The sequence below is a fragment of the Heliconius melpomene genome, chromosome 12, assembly GCF_056956725.1.
Source record: "Heliconius melpomene rosina isolate 202511_hmr_F chromosome 12, ASM5695672v1, whole genome shotgun sequence".
In the NCBI taxonomy this organism is placed as follows: Eukaryota; Metazoa; Arthropoda; class Insecta; order Lepidoptera; family Nymphalidae; genus Heliconius; species Heliconius melpomene.
Genome location: NC_140400.1, coordinates 7726989 through 7748770, shown reverse-complemented (window position 1 = coordinate 7748770; position 21782 = coordinate 7726989). Strand labels below are relative to the sequence as shown.

Sequence of the window (21782 nt, the reverse complement as noted above, 5' to 3'; positions counted from 1 at the left end):
AGTTGGTATCATATTAAAAAATAAATGTTTTAGTCCATTCTAAATTGTTTTTAATTTGACTAGGTAAGGCAAGAAAAAAATTAAACGAAAAAAATATCTACGTATTCATATAAAAAATATCAACACAAAAAAAATAAAAACAGCATCTCACCTGTAAATAATACGGCCACATCATAGTCAATACAGTCGCAATACTAAAGTACGACACAAAAATGATAACTAGCGAAAACACTATCGATAACGGTATATCCTTTTTAGGGTTTTTCGCTTCTTCACCAGTTGTGGCAACGCAATCAAAACCCACGAAGCCAAAAAAGCATTTGGCGGCCCCCGCCATTACTCCCGCCACTCCCCACGGCATGAAGCCGCCCTCGCCGGCCTGAGAACGGTATTCTTCTGGAATATTCTCTGGACTTATTTTCCAATTTGATGGGTCACCTTGAATTTATAAGGAATGTAATATTAAATGAAATGTTTTTTTTTTATTTTCCCACTATATACGGCAGAGGAAACCTTGTGTTAAGACACTCCGTCCCCAATTTTCGGCCGAGTTGTGAAAGCATTGCGTGTTAAGTGTCAGAACTAAACGCCGCGCAATCTACTAACTACAACTAAATCATTCAATAAGTAATAAAATGGAATCTAGAAGGTTTAAAAGACGAATGAACCTTAACAATAGATGAACAAAAAAGACAACATCTGTATAATTATTTTATTAATATATAAAATATTTATGCTTTAACTTATTGACAGGTGAATAGAGATCGATGTATAGTACATATTAATAAATATGCTTTAAAACAATGAATGAAACACTAAAAACAAATTATTTATCAGTATCTTTATAGAATTATTGGCTTTTGTTCTTTTAGAAATAATAAACTTCGTTATTTAATTATATACATATAGCTATAATGTAAATAAAAAAACATATTTTTCAAAAAACTTACTTTTAGTGGCACCAGCTACCACCACTATCACGACGGTCGCCAAATTGAGTGCAGTGAACACATTGTTCAGTTTAGTCGACTCCTTCACACCTATGCTGAGAAGTACTGCAAGAGAGATAGAGAAATAATTATTCAAAAGGATTTCTCACAAAATGTACTACATAGGTGCTCTTCTTCATTTATTTTAAATAGCGAAATTCCGCCAATATTGTGTAAGGGCCAAACTATTCGACTTAAATGTCTAAAGAACATAGTTTGACAGTTTTACCGATAGGGAATTATTCAAATTAAGACAACAAAGATATAGTATAAATATCTTAGTTATGGGCCATACTAAAACTACCTCTAAGCGAAAATTGGATAATATTCTCATATGAGAAACTTATTATGAATATAATTGAAAAATCACCCCAAGAATTAGCGAATTGCGTTTATAGTTACACTGGCCCCTGCGCCTCTGCGCCTGCGCCTGGCCTCGTAATATATAATGGCCGCATAATTAAATTAAAATAAATATTATTGAAAATAAATTAAAATAAATCTTATTTCTATTGATGGCTACTAGAAAACGATGCAATAAGGCACACAATAAATAACAGTTATAACGATAAATTATTATTTAATTTCCATATTGTACCGTTAAGAGTTAGAAATCCATTTTCACGGTGATTTCAATTCTATTATAGTTTTAAATAAATGAACAGTTATATTTCTTTTTTATGATAATAAGTAGCTGTTTTATGTTCATATTGTTTTTGTAGCTTCATTGTTTAATTTATGTTACAGATTCATTTCCTGGGAGAGGCTCATAAACTAGACGGATATATAAACAGTGAACTAAATTAATTATTAATTACAGTAAGTATAAATCAATTATGAATAACTATACTAATACTATAAAGAAAAAAGATTTGATTTCTTGTGTGTTTGTTTAAATTTTAATTGGCTCCGAAACTACTGGACCGATTAAAAAATTTTTTTACCATTAGCATCCTACATCATCTAAAAACACATTATAAATTAATATTGGAACTACATTTCATACAAAATGAATGCATAGGCCCGCAAACTTAAATGTGTCCATTTTTTTAAGTTTTTCTTTAATACTACGTTATTAATAACCAGAAAAATGGTACGAAGCCTTCGGCGAGCGAGTCCCATTCACAATCGACCATTTTTTTAAATATTTTATATGTACCTATATTTTAAAAAATGTAGTATTTAGATGGGTATATAGTATTTAAGCTACAAGCAAATAATAGGTAAAAAATACTCACTTGTAATAAGCAGAACTAGGGTAAAAGCGAAGAAATCCGGATAATCTGCCAGGAAAGAGACATTAATGGGGGCTATAGCAGACATGGTGTTCCCCATGGTGTTATTACATAGGCTATCTATGTAATTTGCCATGCCTTTGGCGACACTGGCTGTGCCTATAACGTACTCCAGTATGAGATTCCATCCTATAGTAAAAGCTATGAACTCCCCAACACTGACATAGCTGTATACGTATGCTGAACCGGCTTTTGGCACTCTGGCTGCGAATTCTGCGTAACATAGACCTGAAATGAAAAAAATATTTTAGATTAACGTAGACGTTAGGTTTTCAACGCCGCGCTGGGTTTAGCTAGATTCAGAAAACGAAAGATATCTTTAGGTGTCTGTTTATGGAAGGCGGAACTGATACCGCGTTTAGTACCGCAACTGTTAGAAGGTTACCAGAGCGAGGAAATGAAAATAATTAATTGCTCCGAGTGGGGACCGAATCCACAACTATCACATTTACAGTCAGATACTACGCCACACCGCCACGACGTCCTTATAGTAATATAATATTATTTTATTTTGACATATACTATACATTATTTTTAAATATATTGTACTTATAAAGAAACAGGGTCGGCTCCGAGTTTATGCTTTTCGATATTTTTGCAGCTGCATTTAATGCCATTAAAATTTCCTGTTTTCTGCGATACAGGTAAAACTCGCGAGATATATACAATTTTTTGTTATGTTAATTTTTACCTTTTTTTCCACTAAATTTTATGTTGGTGATTAAGAAAGGATACCAAAGAATTTTACATATATGTAGGTTCAACAAATTTAGTTTAGCTGTTTAGATCGTGAGTCGATCTTTGGATATGTAGGTCACCTTAAAATTTTATATATTTAAATAAAATATTTTCAAATGTTATCAATGTATGAGAAAACAAATAGTGTTATCCTAAGATTGACGCAAACATAGCCACTAGAGATTGCGTAAAGTGCTCGAAAACAATGAAATTGGAAATATATCTATCAATATAGATATATTAGAATAGAAGATATGTTATCAACAGAAGTCCATGAAGCATTGAAGTTCTCCTTGAAGTGCATTTATATATAGTAAAGTAATAAGTAAAAGTTTGATGGGATTACATGTTTCGGATTTCATCATGGAATTTCTAGTAGTTGTTGCTTTAATTAATGTATTCATATATATTTTTGAAGCCCCATATTTAATTATTTGCTGACGTTGTTAATTGGTTAATCTATATATATAAAATCGAAAGGTCACTCACTCATCACGAAATCTCAGAAACTACAAGTGCTAGGAATCTCAAATTTTGCATAGGAGTTACTTATAGGGCGTAGGTGCTCGCTAAGACGGGAATTTGCAATATTCGACTTCTAAGGGGTTGTTTTTGGGGTCGAAAGTTTGTATGAAACTTCGTTACTACAAATGCTAGGAGTCTCAAATTTTGTATAGACTTCACTAGGATGTAGTCATGGAGACAGAAATTAATAATAACATAGTTAACGCGGGTGTAACCGCGAGCGAGCCGCTAGTTATTAATATATCCCGTGTTAATGCCAATATTGTGTTAATGATTTATCCTTGTCCTTGAAAATTTATCTTTCCTCCGGATTGGGTGGGAATCAAACCAAAAAACCAATAGCAAACCTAAAACGGGTTTTGGTTTGATTCCCACCCAATCCGGAGGAAAGATAAATTTTCACTCCTCGCTTTGGTAACAAGACTAAGCGTGCTGTTGAGTTCCACCACTCAACACGCAATGTTTCCAAAATTAGGTAATAGGTAGGAAACGGAATATCCTACTCTGGTATAAATGCGGAATACAGTGTGAGGCTAACAAAATATTATGTTAGCCTCACACTGTATTCCGCATTACGATTATGAGTCAATATCCTGTTATTTAGTCAATTAATTCTGAGATTTAATGTAGTAAATGTACACAATAAATCGTTAATGCTCAATTGGAATTTTAAATAGTTATGCAAGTGCACTTTTTAATATCGATTTTATAAATGAATGAAATAGGTGCATAGGCCTTCGTGGTGGGGTGGGATAACCGTCTGACTGTGAACGTGGTTGTGAATTCGATTATCAGTGATTCTTATAATTTTCCTCCTTTGGCATGGCAAAGCGTGGTGTTGAGTTCTATCGCTCAATACACTGTCTTGAATTCGGTCGGGAAGTTCCCAGACTTGATTCTACATTTATTCCTAGTTACCCTGCACAGAGATTGTGGGTTCCTTTCTTGCATGGCGTAATCAACTAACAAATTTTTTGTTATGCTGGTTCATCAAACTTGAATGCTGGTCCAAGGCGACATTTTATGTCACTGGCAAGAAAAAACCGTGTGTCAGATTGTCTGGAACAAAATTATGCCATGCTGATGTTTCCTACATTTTGAAATATATAGGAAAATCTAGACTTTATATTGGCCGCGATAGATGGCATTAGCTGTGTTCTGAATCGCGCTATCGTTTCGTTTTGCAAGAAATAATAAGAGGAACGCGACAAACGCGGCGCGTAACAAACATACATACATAGACTTTTTTTGGAGAGCAACACTCGGACGCAAGTTCTGTAGCGGTTGCTTAGGACAGTATTTTTATCATACAATATACAAATACATACGTAAAAAGAAAAACTATCCTTATGTATAACTTCTCTCTGATAATTAATAAATATTAAATAGGTTAGGATAGAACTCAATTTACAAAGAAATTTGTATAAATATTAGGTACCTACAAAACGTTAAAGATATCTATTATCCTAAAAAAAGTTATCTAAAAACAAAATTTCTTTCATTACTTATTAATAAATAGGATAAGATACGATTTCTAAAGCCTTTATAGGATTTTTTTTTCGTAAGAACTTCAATTTTTACTAATAACAATTATAAATAAGAATGAGTTCATAAACATTATAGAAATAGTTTGATCTCGTTACGCAAAAAATATCTACTAAAGTATTTTTTTAATTACAATTATGACGTAATTGACGTCCATAAGTCACATATTCATTATAATGAGCTGTTTTGAGTCACGCGAGCATAATGATGCTATTAAAAATTATATTTTATATACACTTGTATACAAAACTTGTGAAATTAAAATATTTTTACTATATATCCACTGACTTTCCACTAATTTTTCTTTTTAAGATTTGAAGCTACTATCATCTCGTATAAAAACTTATATTTATCAAGTACCAAAATAAATGTGTTTTTATTTTAGTATACAAAAAATTGTTAAAGATAACTAAAACTAAATAAAGAAAAGTGATATTTAAAAACCAAAAATAAAATTGGGAAGATGCCAACATTCCAATACATACCGATCAATTTCACGATAACCTCCTTTTCTTACAGAAGTCGGTTAAAAATACTAGTATATCATACATGTAACTCCGTACATATTTTGCTTAACACGGGAACAGAACATAGGACCCTGGCACAATGGAACAGCGTATGGTTGTAAGCGCGACGACTGTGAGTTCGAAACCTACGTGGGGGGAAAGAATTATATTTATTTCCACGCTCTAATAAAAAGGCACTCATCACGCGACGTTTTAGGAATTTGCTGAAGTTGGGGAACGGGGTGTTAACATTAGATTTTCTCCGCCTCTCTGCCTTCCTATATGCATGATACATCGAGTACGAGTCATTTATAACAATATAATATTAATTGCTAAATTGAGCCTTATATAGCATATAAATGTATAGTTATTTCTAAGACATCATAAAATACCGAACATGTTTATAACTGTAACTTATCTACTCTCATTAATGTCAAGATATTGTATGCAATATTATAGTTCTAATTAGTGAGAAATATGTCTAATATGGCGCCTTGACGTGTCGATAAGATGGGTGTTGGTTCAATTACAGAGGGATGAAATTACAATACAAATGTATATTATAATTTATATGTAATAGACAATTTGTGGTATTCAGACAATAACCACGCAATGTCTCATAATCGAAAAGTGGAGGACAGAGTCTTATATATATTTTTAGAAAATATATACAGGGTGGAATTGTCAGTGCCACTTTAAATGAAACCACAGTTTTAACTACTCTATAAAAGCCTAATATAATTCGGAAAAAAAATAATTCTCAAAAATGAAAAAGTTTTTTTTTCAAACAAAATAAATAATAAAATTATCGTTTTAAAATAAAACGCCATTTGTAAAGTATAACATAGGCACGCACACACTTACCTGTCAAAGCGGCAACGTCGCACACGTATGTGTGCGTGACACGAAATACAGGTATGGATAAAAATCGTGAAATGAAAAAAAAAATTCAAATACCGTTACATTTAAGCAATTTCCTTAAAACGTTAAAGATGTCTAATATTCTAAAAATAAATCCTAAAAATAGGCTTGGTTGCAGTAGTAACTTATTAATATATAGATAGGATTTCGATTTCTAAGGCATTTGTAAACTTTGTTATTTATTTTTTTCAGAAGAACATCAAATTTTACTAATAAGAATGAGTGTTTTTGTCAGCACCACTTTAAATCACATAAACATAAATATTATATATTTTTTTGAATGCACGCACTCAGCGAACCTAGCGTTAAGACACTATTCTCTACATTTTACAAATTAGTAGACATTACATATGAGATGACGGAACCCGAAGCCGCAATTTGTTTTAGTCTTAGTAAAAAGAAAAAATAAATATTTCTTCAAATTACATCTACAGTCCGTCAAATTTTAAAATATACTAATAAATATATAATATAGTTTTTATTGATTATTTTATATACAAGTATATAATAGTTATTTGTTATTATACTGAGGAAAAATCAAAGTGGTTTGTCAATGACCAACTGGCACACTTGCGAGTTGCGGTGGTCAATTTAAAATTCATTTAAATTCATTATCATTTACATATACAATATTAGAAATTCACTTTGGTTTTACCCCAACCAAAAACTGTTATCTTATTAAAATTGCATTGGGATTAAAAAAAAACAAAGTGTATAGAGTGACTTAACATAAGCTTCCCTCTGCCCATCCTATAAAAAAATATAATAAATTTTACAAGAAAAATTTAAAAATACAATGGCTTGCACATTATCTACATGTACTGATAACAATTGATAACCAAAGGTATCTATTGCAGGTATAACAAGTAACTTGATATTTAGTGGTTTAGTGTAATTTTCCTTACTGTTTTGCATCTATTGCATCTTATATAATGAAGAGACATAGTAATTGTTTAATTTTTATTTTCTTCTATTTATACAACCAATGTGTGGGATAATTTGCAGTGTAAGGTTTCATCTAACCAAATTGAGTAAAAAAAATAAGTTATAAATATAAGTATTCTTTCAAGCAGGCATGGAATCTATCACAATCTTATTATTGAGTATATAACACATTAATAAAATGATAAGGCCAGTTGTGGTCCAGGGGCACAAAGTGTGACTGTAAGAGCGACTGGTTGTGGGTTCAATACCCACTTGAGGAGATGATATATTTATTTAAATTTATATTTCCATTTCTTCGCTGTGGTCTCAACACCCAATACATCCAGAATTTGGCAGAAAGTAGGGAACGGAGTGTCTTAACACTAGGTTCCCTCTGCCTACCCTGCTGTGTGTAGGGTAGGAAGAAGTACAGCGTATAGCTAATTTTAATTTAATAAAATGATAAAAAAATAAAAGTTAATAACTAAATATTTTTAAAATTACAAAGAAATTATATTTAGTTAAAAATTAAAACCTTGTATATTCAGTTGATCACCCATTATTATATTAAGTAAACTGTAGTCCATTTTTTTTAAATTGTAGTAACAATTATTTGGTAATTCAAGGGGAACTGAAATCTTTCTTTTGCACTAAATTCATAGGTTTGTTTGTTTATTTTGTTAAAAAAATATTATAAAAAGTAAAGAGATCAAATGTTACCAACAATTAGTTAGAAAACATTTTGAATCAATTCAAATTTTATTTTAAAATTAAATGTTACATTATAATTATTAGATACTTTAAAGTAAAGTTAAGAAATAATAGCCTAATTAAAACAAACAGAAAAAACAAACAACAAACAAAAGACAGTGTTACCACTGTTTTTTGATTCTTGTTTGTACTTTTTCTTTGTTTAAAGTATAAATATTACTTTAACTTTATTTTAACTGCATAATGATAGTTTTAATATTGTATAATATACGAATTTATATATTGTATATATGTTTATATTCTATCAATATAAACCTTTTCACGTTTAGTTTGTCTTTTCCTCTACATCAAGGTCGTATATAAGAGATCATTCACTTACCTTAAGGCCGAATGTAACAGTTATCTATTTGTATGTACTTGTATTAACACATGACTATATCAAGTCAAAATAATTATAAAAAATACATATTTGTATATATCTATTACTAAACCAAAATATAATTATTATATATAAGCCACAACGATTATTATACATATGACTTTTAGAATAAAAAACACTATTCAACTTCGAAACATAATTAAATTCCACAAACTTACATTGTTGTTAGATTTTAGTATATTTATATTCAATTTCTGACAGAAAATCATCTGTTTGTGTTTACAATTACAGTATTCCCGCCAACACTGACTTGACTAGTGACTACAGATAAAAAATATACTTAGTGTATATATAAAAGATGTTCCCACAGACTGAGGTAAGACGCATTTTTACCCTGAAGAAGTGAAATAGGGGTTTAAAGTTAATATGGAAAAGTCTCTAAACTGGCACCGATTTTTATAAAATTTGAACTTATGAAGTTAAACTTAAAAATATTTCATTGAACACGTATTTGAGTTCTAAGCGAAAATAATACATGTAACCTATATAATTTATTTTACATTTAACACCTCAATGTATTTAAATATTAACACAAACGATTGCACTCGATTGCAAATTATAATAAACTAAGTAGATGTCTTACTTCAAAAAATTAGGTTTTGTTTGCAAAAAAACAATATTTGAGCAATAATATTGGTGCACATTTCTAACAAACAACGAAGTTAAGATGGAAAATATTATAGATTTCATTTTGCATTTAAATGTAAGTCAGCCTTATCTGCACTCGAGAGGACTGAGGAGAAACTGGTATAAAATGTTGTTTTGTAATCTATCGCTCTTAGACTCAAGGATTTTTTGTTTCTTGTTACACTTATATTTTAAATGTAATCATATTAATATTATAAATGTAAATACAAATTTGTTTGTTACGTTTTCACACAATCGATTATCATGAAACTTTGTACATATTATATCATTAGAAATATTAGAAAGAACAAAAAGTATAAGAAAATATCCTATACTTTTTATTAAAAAAATATGTTTTTAAAAAATATATAGGTATACCCTTCGGCTAAAAAAAATAAGTTTAAGTGAGGGGATTTTATTTTATATTTTATCGATTACTTTAAGTCCATATTATAAACGTATTTAAAAAATATATTTGAAATGTATGTCAATGATTTTAAATACATAATATACTGATAATATTTTTATTTTTAATTAAAGATATAGGTATATAAGTTATATGAATGTGTTTAAAAATAACACATTAATTTTTTTTTTTTTAAAATGATCTATTCGTCTACTTGGAACTTTGTTGAATAGAATGTGTATTATTATTTTAATTTTTTTTACAATTTTTTTCAAACGTTCAAAATTTTATTCCAAAAATTGTTTTTTTTTAATGTTAACTTTTAAATTTGTAATTTTTTTATCGATTTTTCAACACCCCCCATATAACTAACTAATAACTATCGAAGAAATAAAAAAGCTGCAAAAATAGCGATACTTTAAATATAAGTCTTACCAGCAAAAGCTGAAGCTATAGCAGCAACCAAAAAACTCAATGTCACGGCAGGTCCTGCCACGGTCTTAGCGACTGCTCCGGCCAGGACATATACTCCTAGTCCCAGAGTACTTCCTACTCCCAAAGCAGTCAAGTCCAGGAGACCAAGACAACGATCGAGAGGAGTAGAAGTGTCACCATCTTCTAATTGCTTACAGCGTCGTAACGCTGAGAAGATTCTTGCACAGCCCATCTGAAATCAAATAAGATTTAAAATGAGTTCTTTAGCCGTGTTCTATAGGTACGTTTACGTAGCAGGCGGAGGGATAAGGCACTCAACTCCTCATTTTCCACCGAATTTTTGAGATGTTACGTGTTGGTTGGCTGGTGTTAACATCGTGCTATGTCTTGTTACTAAATAATTATAATACATCTACATATTATTAGAATTTCCTCGTCACCGCAGACTCTAATGCGGGCAATGCAAATTACGTATTTCAATCAAAGTCATATAACTAATCTTATTTAGTCTTTACCCAATAAATTGATGGTGATAAAAAAATCATGATTTTTTTAACCAAAATACAAGAATTGAGTTTTTTTATTCTGGAAAAATAAAGATTTATTTAATAGATATATACAAATTGGTTAAGTTCCATTCGTAGAAGGCAAACCTCCAAAATGCTAAATATTCCTAAAGATATCTTAATTCAAAACTGCTATCTATTTACATAATATTTAATTAGCCTAGCATTCGTTGTTGTTGTGAAATATTAGTTTGTTGACGTTGAATATTACAAAAATCAATTTTCTGTTGCTTAATCCTCATTACGTGTACGATATACAGACATGCAACCGTGAAGCGTAACGATTTTAACGTCACATGGACCTTGACAGAACAGTACAAAACGTGACTGTTTTACAAAAAAATATGTGTAACTTATCAAATTGGGTAAGGGCTAGCCAGATAAAACAACACTTAGCAGAGGCAAAGGGAAGCTGGGACCTAGTGTTAAGACACTTCTGTTCTCCACTTTCCGGAGAATTCTAGAGGCATTGCGTGTTGAGTGGCGGAACTCAATGTCGCAGTTTGTAGCAGAGCGAGGAAATGAATGAGCAAAATCAGCTTCACGCTGTATCCCGCATACAGCAGGATAGGCAGAGGGATCTTGGTGCTAAGACATTCTGTTCCCCACTTTCTGTCGAATTTGAACGATTTGCTATTTGAGTGTTGAGTGGCGGAACACAACGCTGGGCTTTTGCCTTGGTGCCAGAGTAAGGGAATTGAACGTCATCGCCCTTTGTCTTCAAGAGCGAGCTAATGAAAATAAATCTGAATGACTTATTTATTAATCAGATAGGAAAATCCAATGCGAGAAATTTGTTAATATTGTGAGTATTTTAGTACTATTAAAAATACAGAAAAAAGTGTAATGACGCTCTCATGACGCAGTTGGGTTTGTCAGATATAATATAGTCATATTACAGATGACACCTGTAAATTCCCACTCTGGAAAAAGCCATCACCATTCTGGCATAAATAACCATTTCTTTTACTCAATATTCGTGTTAATTAATGAACAGAATTTTAGTATACTGAATTTATTTATTAATTTGTAGGATGTAGCCATCGACCTTGTTTGACAAACGGACTATCCAATACAAAAAGTATTTTTCAATTCAAACCAGTAGTTCCTGAATTTAGGGTGTTCAAATAAACAAACTCTACAGCTTTATTATATAAGTAGGTATAGATACTTTAAGCAGAGGCAAGACAGGTGGATGTGTCTACTTGGCATTTCCTTTAAATGCTAGAAAGATTTTTGAACTGAATTTTTCAAAATATCGTCACCACGATATCTATCTACATATAGTTCTTAGATAAAACTTCACTATATGTTCTAAGAACTATTCCTATACTATTTCAAGATTTGAATTTGCTACCTCAATTTAGTACTCATTTCTATATCAAAACAAACAAACATTTCATCATCAAATAGGTGGGTACAATTTCGATTGTGACGTCCGAGGTCGTGGACTTTTAATGCTATCAAGGTTGTGAAAGAGGAAACTGAAGTAAAGTACCGGTTAGAGGGAAAATACCGTCGATTGTTATAGTTAAATATAATGCGACAAGCATCGTGGTTAGTTTCGTTTTTAGGATTCCGTACTCAAAAGCCTTAGAAAAAAATGGAACCTTAATAGGACTTCTTTGTTCTCCGACTGTGAAGATCAAGCTTCTAAGTTAACGCAATTGAAAGATATTGAGCACTTAGGTATATATTTGGTTTTTCTTGCTGCATTATGTATGAAATTCGCCGTGTAATCAATCAAATAGGGTACTTCTCGTGAACCTACAGATACGAAATTTGAATGGCATTGGCTCTATGAAATTCAAAATATTTATTTACCTTAACTCTTACGCTTATAATAATTATTGTATTAAAAAGTAAAATTTAAACTATCAAAAATTTTATCTACATTTTATGGAGCTTAACAAGCTTCACGTTTCATACTAAAAATCTGCGAAAGATTAGAAAATATATGATAAATATGCAAAATGACTATCATTGGACTTATCTAGAGCATTTTTATTACTGTCAGAAGCTGGTTGTTGATTCTGCCGCATTCTGCATGGCTAGTGTTTACTTTTATATAAATACATATATTAGAGTTTACTGCGGCTTCACATAGGTACATCGTTAAATGGAAATAACTAATTGTGTTTGACACCTTCTAAGTACCCGAGATAAATCTGACCGCAGGCACAGTCGGCTATGCCAGGATTATGGTAGAACCTCTTGGCTTCCGTAGCTGCGGCCTGTGGTGGTCGTGGAGGAGCACCGTGAGGTTTTAGTGGCTTAAGGAGACGGCCTATATTTGGCGGTCCATTAGTCCCGCGTAACCTCCTCGACTCGTTTCCTCACGATAAAAAAAAGGTAAAGAAAAGTGGATTAGTGGTTTTCCAATTTGAGCCAGTAGTTTCTGAGATTAGCGCGTCAACCAAACAAACTCTTCGGTTTAATAATATTAGTATGAGTATACCAACATGGTAATATTAACTTTAGAAGTGCATTTTATGACGATGAGACCAGATCCTCTTTCTGCTTATTGCAGATATTAAAATTGCTTGAATGCTCGTAAAATTTATAATTTAATGTTATTATTTTTTATCCGTTAGTGCTAGAATATAAACTTTTATGATAAGTGTAGATTAAAATTTATATCGTCAGCTTTATTAGAAAGTGAAAGTGTAAATTACATAATTAAAACAAAAATTGTTTTGAGGTACGTACCTCTATAAGGTTTATTTTAATCCTTGGTAAAATAAACCTTATATAAGTATTGGGCTGAATGCCCATTATATATTTTTAAAATTAAAAATATTAAATTTGGATTGAAAAAAATGACAAGTTTCTGCTTTATGCTGTATATGCTTATGCTTTGAGCAGGGTAGGCAGAGTGAAGCTGGTACCTAGTGAGACACTCCGTTCCAAATTCAAATACAGCGCCACGAAGACCTCTAGTTATAAATTTATTTGAGTTCATATTAATAAATAATCATAAAAAACATGTAACATATTCAAAATAATAATAACTGACAAGAGGTTATACTATAGCACACTTATTTTTTTTTGCAAAACTAAAGTATCGCATCGGTTCCGTCTTTCTAGACCGCTATAGAGTACAGACAGGTTTTGTAAACAACCGGCGCGGCTCATTAACAAGTCAATAAAAACGTTAATATTATATCCATATATGTATACGTTTAAAGCACGACACGGGTTCAATGGACAAAATCCAATTATATTGGAATTTTGTGTCAAAAGTTGAAGTGTTGCGGGATGTGGATCCAATTATTTCCATGTTTCAGATTTCTATCTAGTGTTGCCAGACGTACTTTGTTGGCGGGACGTTCTGAATATTTGCAAAAAATTAAATGTCCCGAGCAGGACAGACAGTCTCGCTTTTCACGAATTATTCCACGTATTATGGGAAATCTTTATTAAATAAAATCAAATCTTTATTAAATTAAAACTTTATTATATAAAAATTCTTTTAATTAGTTATTAAGAATTTTTAAAAAATATAAATCAGTATATTTGTTAGTTATGTACTATAAACGTTCTAAAGATTTAACTGTCTTACAGGATACATAATTTTATAGATATATAAATAGATAATGCACTTTTGCGAAAGAATGTAATTTTTTACTTTCAACGTTTAAACATCTCGCTTTTCAGAGATAAAATCTGGCAACGCAGCTTCCACCCCTACTTAGATCCGTGAATTAAATCAGTAAATCCCTAATATTTCCACAATGTCGGAAATTTCTTCAAATTAAGGCGGAAAGAGAATCATGGAGTGACTTGAGTCTTGACATTAGATTCTCTGACCATACGATAGGATTTAAAGCGTGAAATTGAAAAAAATGTGACTGAATAAAGTAATACAAGTAAGATTTAACACTTAAAGTTAAAAAAGATGTTGCAAATGTCAAGGCACTTTGACATTTGCAATAAACTTTTAAATTTTATATTTTAATATGCAAAAAACATCTACAAGAAAAGTTTTATGCCAAACTTTAATGAAGACCACTACTTTCAATATTATTAATTAGTAAATTTGCATGTTAATGTAAAATGAGAGTTGACATTGTACTGACACAGTAAGCCTTAGCGCGCACTGGTAACTTTTGTCACGGTGACAATAAATTTTTTGTCACTGATATGTCACCATACTTTTCACGACTGCGCGCACTTGCGATGACAGTGACGAAATTTTTTACATTTGATAAAATGGATCTCGAAGAGATGGTTGGTAAGAAATAGAAAAAAAAGCAAATGTAGAAAATATTGGCTTTCAACTTTTCATTTGTCTTAGAGCAATGGCCTCAACTCAATTTCGTCAATCAGTATTGTCATTGTCTATTTTATCTTCATGAAAAGACACGTTTTGCCTTGGTGATGAACTTGACGCCATTCTTGAAATAAAAATTCGGTGCTGCAATGCAACACGCTGCTGTTTCATATTTATGCGGAAGACGACTAGTATGGAAACCGCAAGGGGAAGGTGACATTTAGTTGCTAATGCGCGCACGGGCATACAAATCTATGGACGCGGTGACAGTTGCGTCACCGGCGTGTTGCCGTCCTCCGCGGACAAAAAGTCACCCAATTGTCACGTATCCAAATGCGCGCACCTTCATTAAGTGTAATGTACACGGTGACAGTGACGCAACAGTCACGGTGACAAAAATCACTAGTGCGCGCTATACCTAAATGTAACGTGATGACTTTTAAACGTATCTCGCTTGTTTGGTGTAAAGTAATTTGATCTAAAGTTCTGGCCCCTCTTAGAAAATATCTCTAGATACGTTACTGAAAAACACTCTGTTTTATTGTTTATTTGAGAAAAAAATATGGTAATTTCCTCAAATAAGCAATAAAACAGACGTCATGGTCATTCGGGGTAAGTAAGCGCAGTGGGTGAGTGTAATCTGTGGTTATGTTTAGTACTTCTGGCTCCGTGGTTATCAGTTTAAATTCTGCCTTAACAAAAGTAAATAAGGGAATGACTATTTGTCCCTTAAATGTGATGAAATGTATAAAGAAAAAGAATAATATAACAACTTTATTGTATGTACAATTATATAATAAACTTCAATTACAAGTATTCTTAATAAGAAGTTATATCAACTTATTTGTCATATACTCCACACGAGAATATCTCGTGATAGTGTTGTCCTACAGCTTATTAAATATTATATTTAGTGGAAAAAAATGTATGTTAAGGAAATTTTTTAAGGTTTGATTCATACTTTTATCAGTATATTGTAGAGAATGTAGTGAGAATCCAATGTCAAGACAGCTAGTAGTCTTTCGCTCGAATTCGAGACATTGTCGGTTGAGTGGCGGACAACGCCGCGTTTCGTTTTAAATATATTCAAAGAATGGTTTAGTAGCAAATTTTGAGTCAAAATTTGAATAAAATCAAGGAGAGATAGAGAGATATACCCCTCTCCTTTTACCGTCTTCAATGATAAATTTATAATCATGACTGTTATAAGTTCAATTCCTAAGTAGGGCTTTAAATTACTATTTTAATTTCTTCTTTCTAATTAAAACACAAAGCACGGCGCTGATTTCGCCAAGAATTGTTTTTAAAATTAACATTGCTAATATCTCACTCTGTTAAAAAAGCAAAACGCGGCGTTAAGTTCCGGCACTCAACATGCAATACCTCGAGAATTCGCCTACTCTGTCATGTGCGGGATAGCGTGAAGCTAAAAAAACTACTATTATTATAACAAAAGCAAATAATGTTAAAACTAAATATTAATTTGGAAATTATTATTTGAAAATGTTATTGGTTAATTTTAAATTAATAATTATAAAGACCGACGATACATAGAAGTTTGTGATATTCTTTTCCTAATTTAATCTGTTTACTATGAAACCAAACTTAATTAGTATTTATGAAACGAATTTTATATTTTTATAATAAAATGTGAATATATAAATAATACATATTAAAAGACACTTTGTAAACACACACTTTATAACACGTTTTCTTTTTTATATATTTTCTTACGTGACAAATTGTACTTAAATTTCATGAATGCTTATCGTTTTTCTTTCTAGTATAATATACAAAATACAAAAAAATAACAACTTTTTCTATTAATAAACACACAAACACATAAATAGAAAAACAATATAGAAGAAATATGCTAAATCATAAAAACACTTACCGAGGCGGCTTACTTCAAAGGAAATTTAAAAAAATAAAACTTAAATTAAATAAAAAAAAATGGCCGTCACACTAGACCAAACAGTGACAATGATAAAATGAAAATGTCGCGTCACACATGTTTACACTGATTATATCTTAACTATTAAGCTTAATAAATAAAGATATCAATTAAGGCTATGGTTGCACATTTAAAAAGGTTGCTCCAAAAAAATAAGTGGAAATTTATATTAAAATTAAGTTAGAAGGCTTAGCGACGCGTTATTTCGTTCTCCATTTTTGTTTTATCTCTCCGTCAATGCCATACAACCGGAGATGTATGGTAGTGTGGCATAGGCAGGAAAAAGCGAATTATTTCTATATATATTTATGTCACACTTAGGAAAGAAAAACTACTTATTTAGAAAATGTATATAAAAATTTGAAATCGCGCCTCTTAGAAACCATCCAAGTTCTCTGACCACTAAGCTATACGTCTCATCAGACGTCAAAATTCTTATATGTTTGGTACAACTTATTAATGATGTTTTTTTTCCTAGTAGCAGAGAGTAAAAATCTCCATACAAAGATGATATAAGATATGAGTATTTCGATGTAACTTGATGGCTTAAGTGATCCGAGCGGTATATAGCACCGAGAAATTCTGTCTTTGTTTTTCTTTGTCCTTAGTTTTTTTATTAATATAGGTAACTTTATTTTAAGTATAGATATGTTACGAATGGAATTTAAGTACTAATTTCTGAAATATTCGAATTTCGGTTCTATTATTTACTTTAGTTTATCCAAAATATAAATAAAGAGGGCATTGCCTTGTGTATTTTTGTTGTCTTTTTTTTCTAATTAACATAAATTAACATTTTAATAAAATGTACGTACCTACCTAATTAAGATAAAGTGTCGAAAAGTGCAGTACAATAATTACATTGTCAATTACCTGTTCTTTCAAAATTTAAGACTACAGGAAGTTTTTCAGTTAAGGAGCTATACACGGAATGTTCTAAATTTGGGGGAAAACTGAAGAATAGAGTGTCTTGACACTAGGTTCCCACTGCCTACCCTGCTATATACGCGTAAAGCTGATTTATTGTTATTTATTTTTTATTTAAAAAAGTGTCCTTTTTATACACCTGTACCACTTAGAAACAATAATATAGCCTTGAAGTTCATACAATACGTCGTTTGAACTCGTTATTGCTACATGAAAATGTAATTCCCCCATATAAGTGAGTCATTTTTTATTTTGACTATTCTCTTTGCCGTAATTTAATTAATTCATATCAGTTCATAATATACGAATAGTTGTTATTAATTAGAGGGAACGAGCGGCGTTGTGTTCCGCCACTCAGCACGCAATGCCTGCAGAATTCGGTGGAAGATTTAGATTTTTATTATTATAGAAAATAAATATCAAATGTTGGGGAAATATTATTTGAAAATGTTAATATTACATTTCAATTATTATTGAGAGGAATACAGCTTCACGTTATATCTCGCACATAGCAGGCAAGGCAGAGAGAACAATGGAACCTAGTGTTAAGACACTCTGTTCCCGTTAACACAGTTCATGTGATAAGACGGCCTCAATTTATTAATTATTGTACACCAATAAAAAAATAGTAATAAAAAAAAATGTCTCCTTTATATGTTGAGAACGTAGAGTTGAGTCACTAGACAGGTTTTCTAAATAATTAAAATTTACACAATACCCGGATCTTTTTTTAAAGAGCTTAATCAAGATAAGCATATTATTGTGGTCTTTCATTATATAACATGAGAAAGTTTATACCTTTCAAAAATTCAAGTTTCTTTTAAAATATCATCATAGTGTATCCTGATCTTAAAATATTTATTAAAAAAATAAAAAAATAAAAAATTCTTTGAGAGTATAAATAAAGTGGGGAACGGAGTATCTTAACACTAGGTTCCCTCTGCCTACCCTGCTGTGCTGCGGAATAGAGCGTGAAGCTGATTTTTATTTTATAAATATATGCTTTAATAAAATTATCTTACAATTAATATACCAGTTTTTACATACGGCTCTGTCGCCGTGGTCAAATGTAAAAAAGCTGAGAGATGAGTTGAGTACTTATAAAGCCCAGTTTCCATGGCGAGTCGAGCGGTCCCATTAATGACTACATCGAACTTGTAATAGTAAACTGCTTATCTGTATTTGCACCAATAAATATACGGACTGAAAGTAATAGGTTCCCAGGTTCCCTCGGTCCACTCTGTTACGTGCTGGATACAGAGTGCAAAAAGTATTTATGTTAGACTTTTTTTTACATAAACATGAACTAAAAATAAAAATAGAATATTTCTTTTCATAAAAATTACTAAATATTGTATTACAATTTAAACAAAACCCCTCTATTATATATATAATACCTACGTTTAATATAAATTTAATATACGTTATAAATAGATAATGATAATCATAAACGTTTGTTGATTTTCCATGTCATTGTTGGGAGAGGATTCAGTATAAGCTCCCCTTTTACAACTAAAACAATGTTATATTTACTGTTTACTTAGTAATTAGTCTATAGAGGCAACGACCGAATTTACCATTTGTTTATTACAAAGTGGAAGTGATAGCTGGTGGAGGGAATTTAGTGTTAGACACTGCTTTTTGCTCCATTTTGAAAATATCTGTGTTGAGATTGAGAGGAATAACTTAATTACATTAAGGAAATGAGAATAAAATAAACTTTAGAATGTGAGTAGCCAGACATAATCTAGTGTCTCTGTAATAACTTAGAATTAAGAAGAGATGCATCTATCCATCCATCCATCAGCCTATCAACGTCCACTGCTGCACATAGGTCTCCCCTAATTCTCGCCACTCCGCCCGGTCCTGCGCCCTTTGAATCCAGCGGATTCCCGCTGATGCATCACTCCTTCTTAATTCTTAAGGCTAATGAATTAAGTTTATCAAGTTGTTTTTAAAGATGTCCCGGGTCTAATAATACTAAGTTATTTCTTTAATAGAAATTAAGTTTTTTTTTTCAAATTTATCTAAGTATGTAGAGTATACTTAAAAATAGAACTAAAATATCATTTAATTAAATTCCAGTTTCACCATGTTAAATTTTCATCATCGAAATTTAAATAAAAAGTGCATTAAGCTACAGATTTACGATCATATTGTTGTAAAACAACAGTTATTTAGCAAACATCCTAAAAGGGAAATCTGCCAAAAAGAGTTTTTCGAAACGAGGTCATATTGTTAAGAGTGACATTAAACTTTGAAAGGCAACGGAGAATATTAACATAAGGAAAGATGTAAAAAAATGTATTCTATAGATAGCAAAAAATTGGTCAAGGCGATTTGGATTTAGATATTAAAATCGCATATATTAGGTATATATATATGTACCATACAAACAAATTTTAACCTACTTACTATATAAGGACTACCAGAATTTGAAAAAACCTGTCCAATTAAAGCCATCAATATTTTAATATATAAGATCGATCTTGAGATGCCATTGCTGTGCCATTAGTAATCTATGAATGATACCGCCATCTTAAGATCGCTCTCAAGAGCGGTTTAAGCTTAAGCTTTGGATATTATAACGTACTCGTATTTAGGACTACTTCGATATTTCCCGTTTAAGCGAATAGGCCCACAAAAATATATTTTTAAACATTAAATTATAAAAATCTTAAATCACTGCCTATTAGTGAAAATCGCATTAAAATAAGTAGTCTAATTGAAAAGATAAGGTCTTACCTGATATCAAGAAAAATATTAATATATCACTGTCAGACGTTTCTTTGTGTTGTTATCAACAGTTGCAGTTGCTATGCATATCGTGTCATTATTATGTAAATATGTGTACATACTTACGTGAGACCAGTCGTGGTGCAGGAGTGCCAGCGTGTGGTAGGAAATGCGATTGGTTGTGGGTTCGATCCTCAGTCGAGGAAATGAAATATTCATTTAAACTTATATTTTCATTTTGGCTCTGGTGTCGAAGCGAAGCGAGGCGTCGAATTCCGCCTCCGCAATGCCTCCGGAATTTGGCGGAAAGTGAGGAATTGAGTGTCTCATCTCTTGATTACTTACTCTGCTGCATGGGGCATACAGTGTGAGGCTAAAAAAACCTACGTTGGTAGGTAGTTATGTTTATTTGTCAAATATCTTTAAATTTTCCCTATTTATTTCATCTTATCTCTATAGCAACAAGTTTCAGCATTTTCAAACCTTTAATTTATTATTCAAATAGCCTTATTATATTTATTTTATATGATTAGTTTTTACTATTTTTAGCTTCACGCTCTATCCCGCATACACAGCACACAGCGGGGAAGTAGAGGCAACCTAGTGATAAGACACTCCGTTCTCCATTTTCATTTCCATTTTTAAGTTAAAATAAATATTTCATTTCCTCGAGTGGGGATCGAACCTTGTGCCCCTGCGCCACGGCTGACCTATAAAATACCATACTATAAATAATTCTATTAAATAAACACCATTCATCATTCATCGGTACTTTCTCCGCAAACGCGTCTAGAATACTGGCTTTATGGGTCGACGAATGGTTTCTAAAGGAACCTTGTACGAAAGTTGGATACTACGGAGTTAAATGGAAACCCTTTCATTCATATAGTTTTTTTAATTTATTTATAATTCGTTTAGGTAGTGTATGAAACTTATAAAATGTATACTAAATGCTCCTTAGAAATTGATATATCAACTAGATTTTTTAAGTAACTTTTTAAGGGCAGTCGTGGCGCAGGAGCACAAGCTAGGGGATGGAGGGTATGCTATATATCTCCTGCATATGGCAGGGAAGGCAGGTGAAACCTGGGAACCTGGTGTAAAGACACTCCGTTCCCCATTAGGACACTTCCGTTCCCCACTTTTCGAAATTCTTAAAGCTTTGCGCGTTGAATGGCGTAACTCAATACCACACTGCCTCTTTACCAGAGGGAGGAAGTCAAGATATTAAATATTTTATTCCCCCGAATAGGAATCGAATCCGT

The 21782-nt window shown here is 31.6% G+C and overlaps 1 protein-coding gene across 2 annotated transcripts in view; it reads right to left on the bottom strand.

Moving 5' to 3' along the window:
- The window catches only part of slif (cationic amino acid transporter slimfast), a 35388-nt gene that overhangs the window by 3952 nt on the left and 9654 nt on the right, over positions 1-21782 (bottom strand). Inside the window, exons 1-5 of one of the 2 annotated variants that reach the window (XM_085194531.1) lie at positions 16795-16819; positions 10062-10293; positions 2228-2512; positions 951-1055; positions 152-438 (exon numbers count right to left, since the gene is read on the bottom strand). In XM_085194531.1, the coding sequence (XP_085050657.1) occupies positions 152-438; positions 951-1055; positions 2228-2512; positions 10062-10293 (909 nt within the window). In that variant the 5' untranslated portion in view covers positions 16795-16819. Of the gene's footprint in view, positions 1-151; positions 439-950; positions 1056-2227; positions 2513-10061; positions 10294-16794; positions 16820-21782 lie in introns of those variants that run through there. The other variant, XM_085194530.1, reaches the window with a different exon arrangement.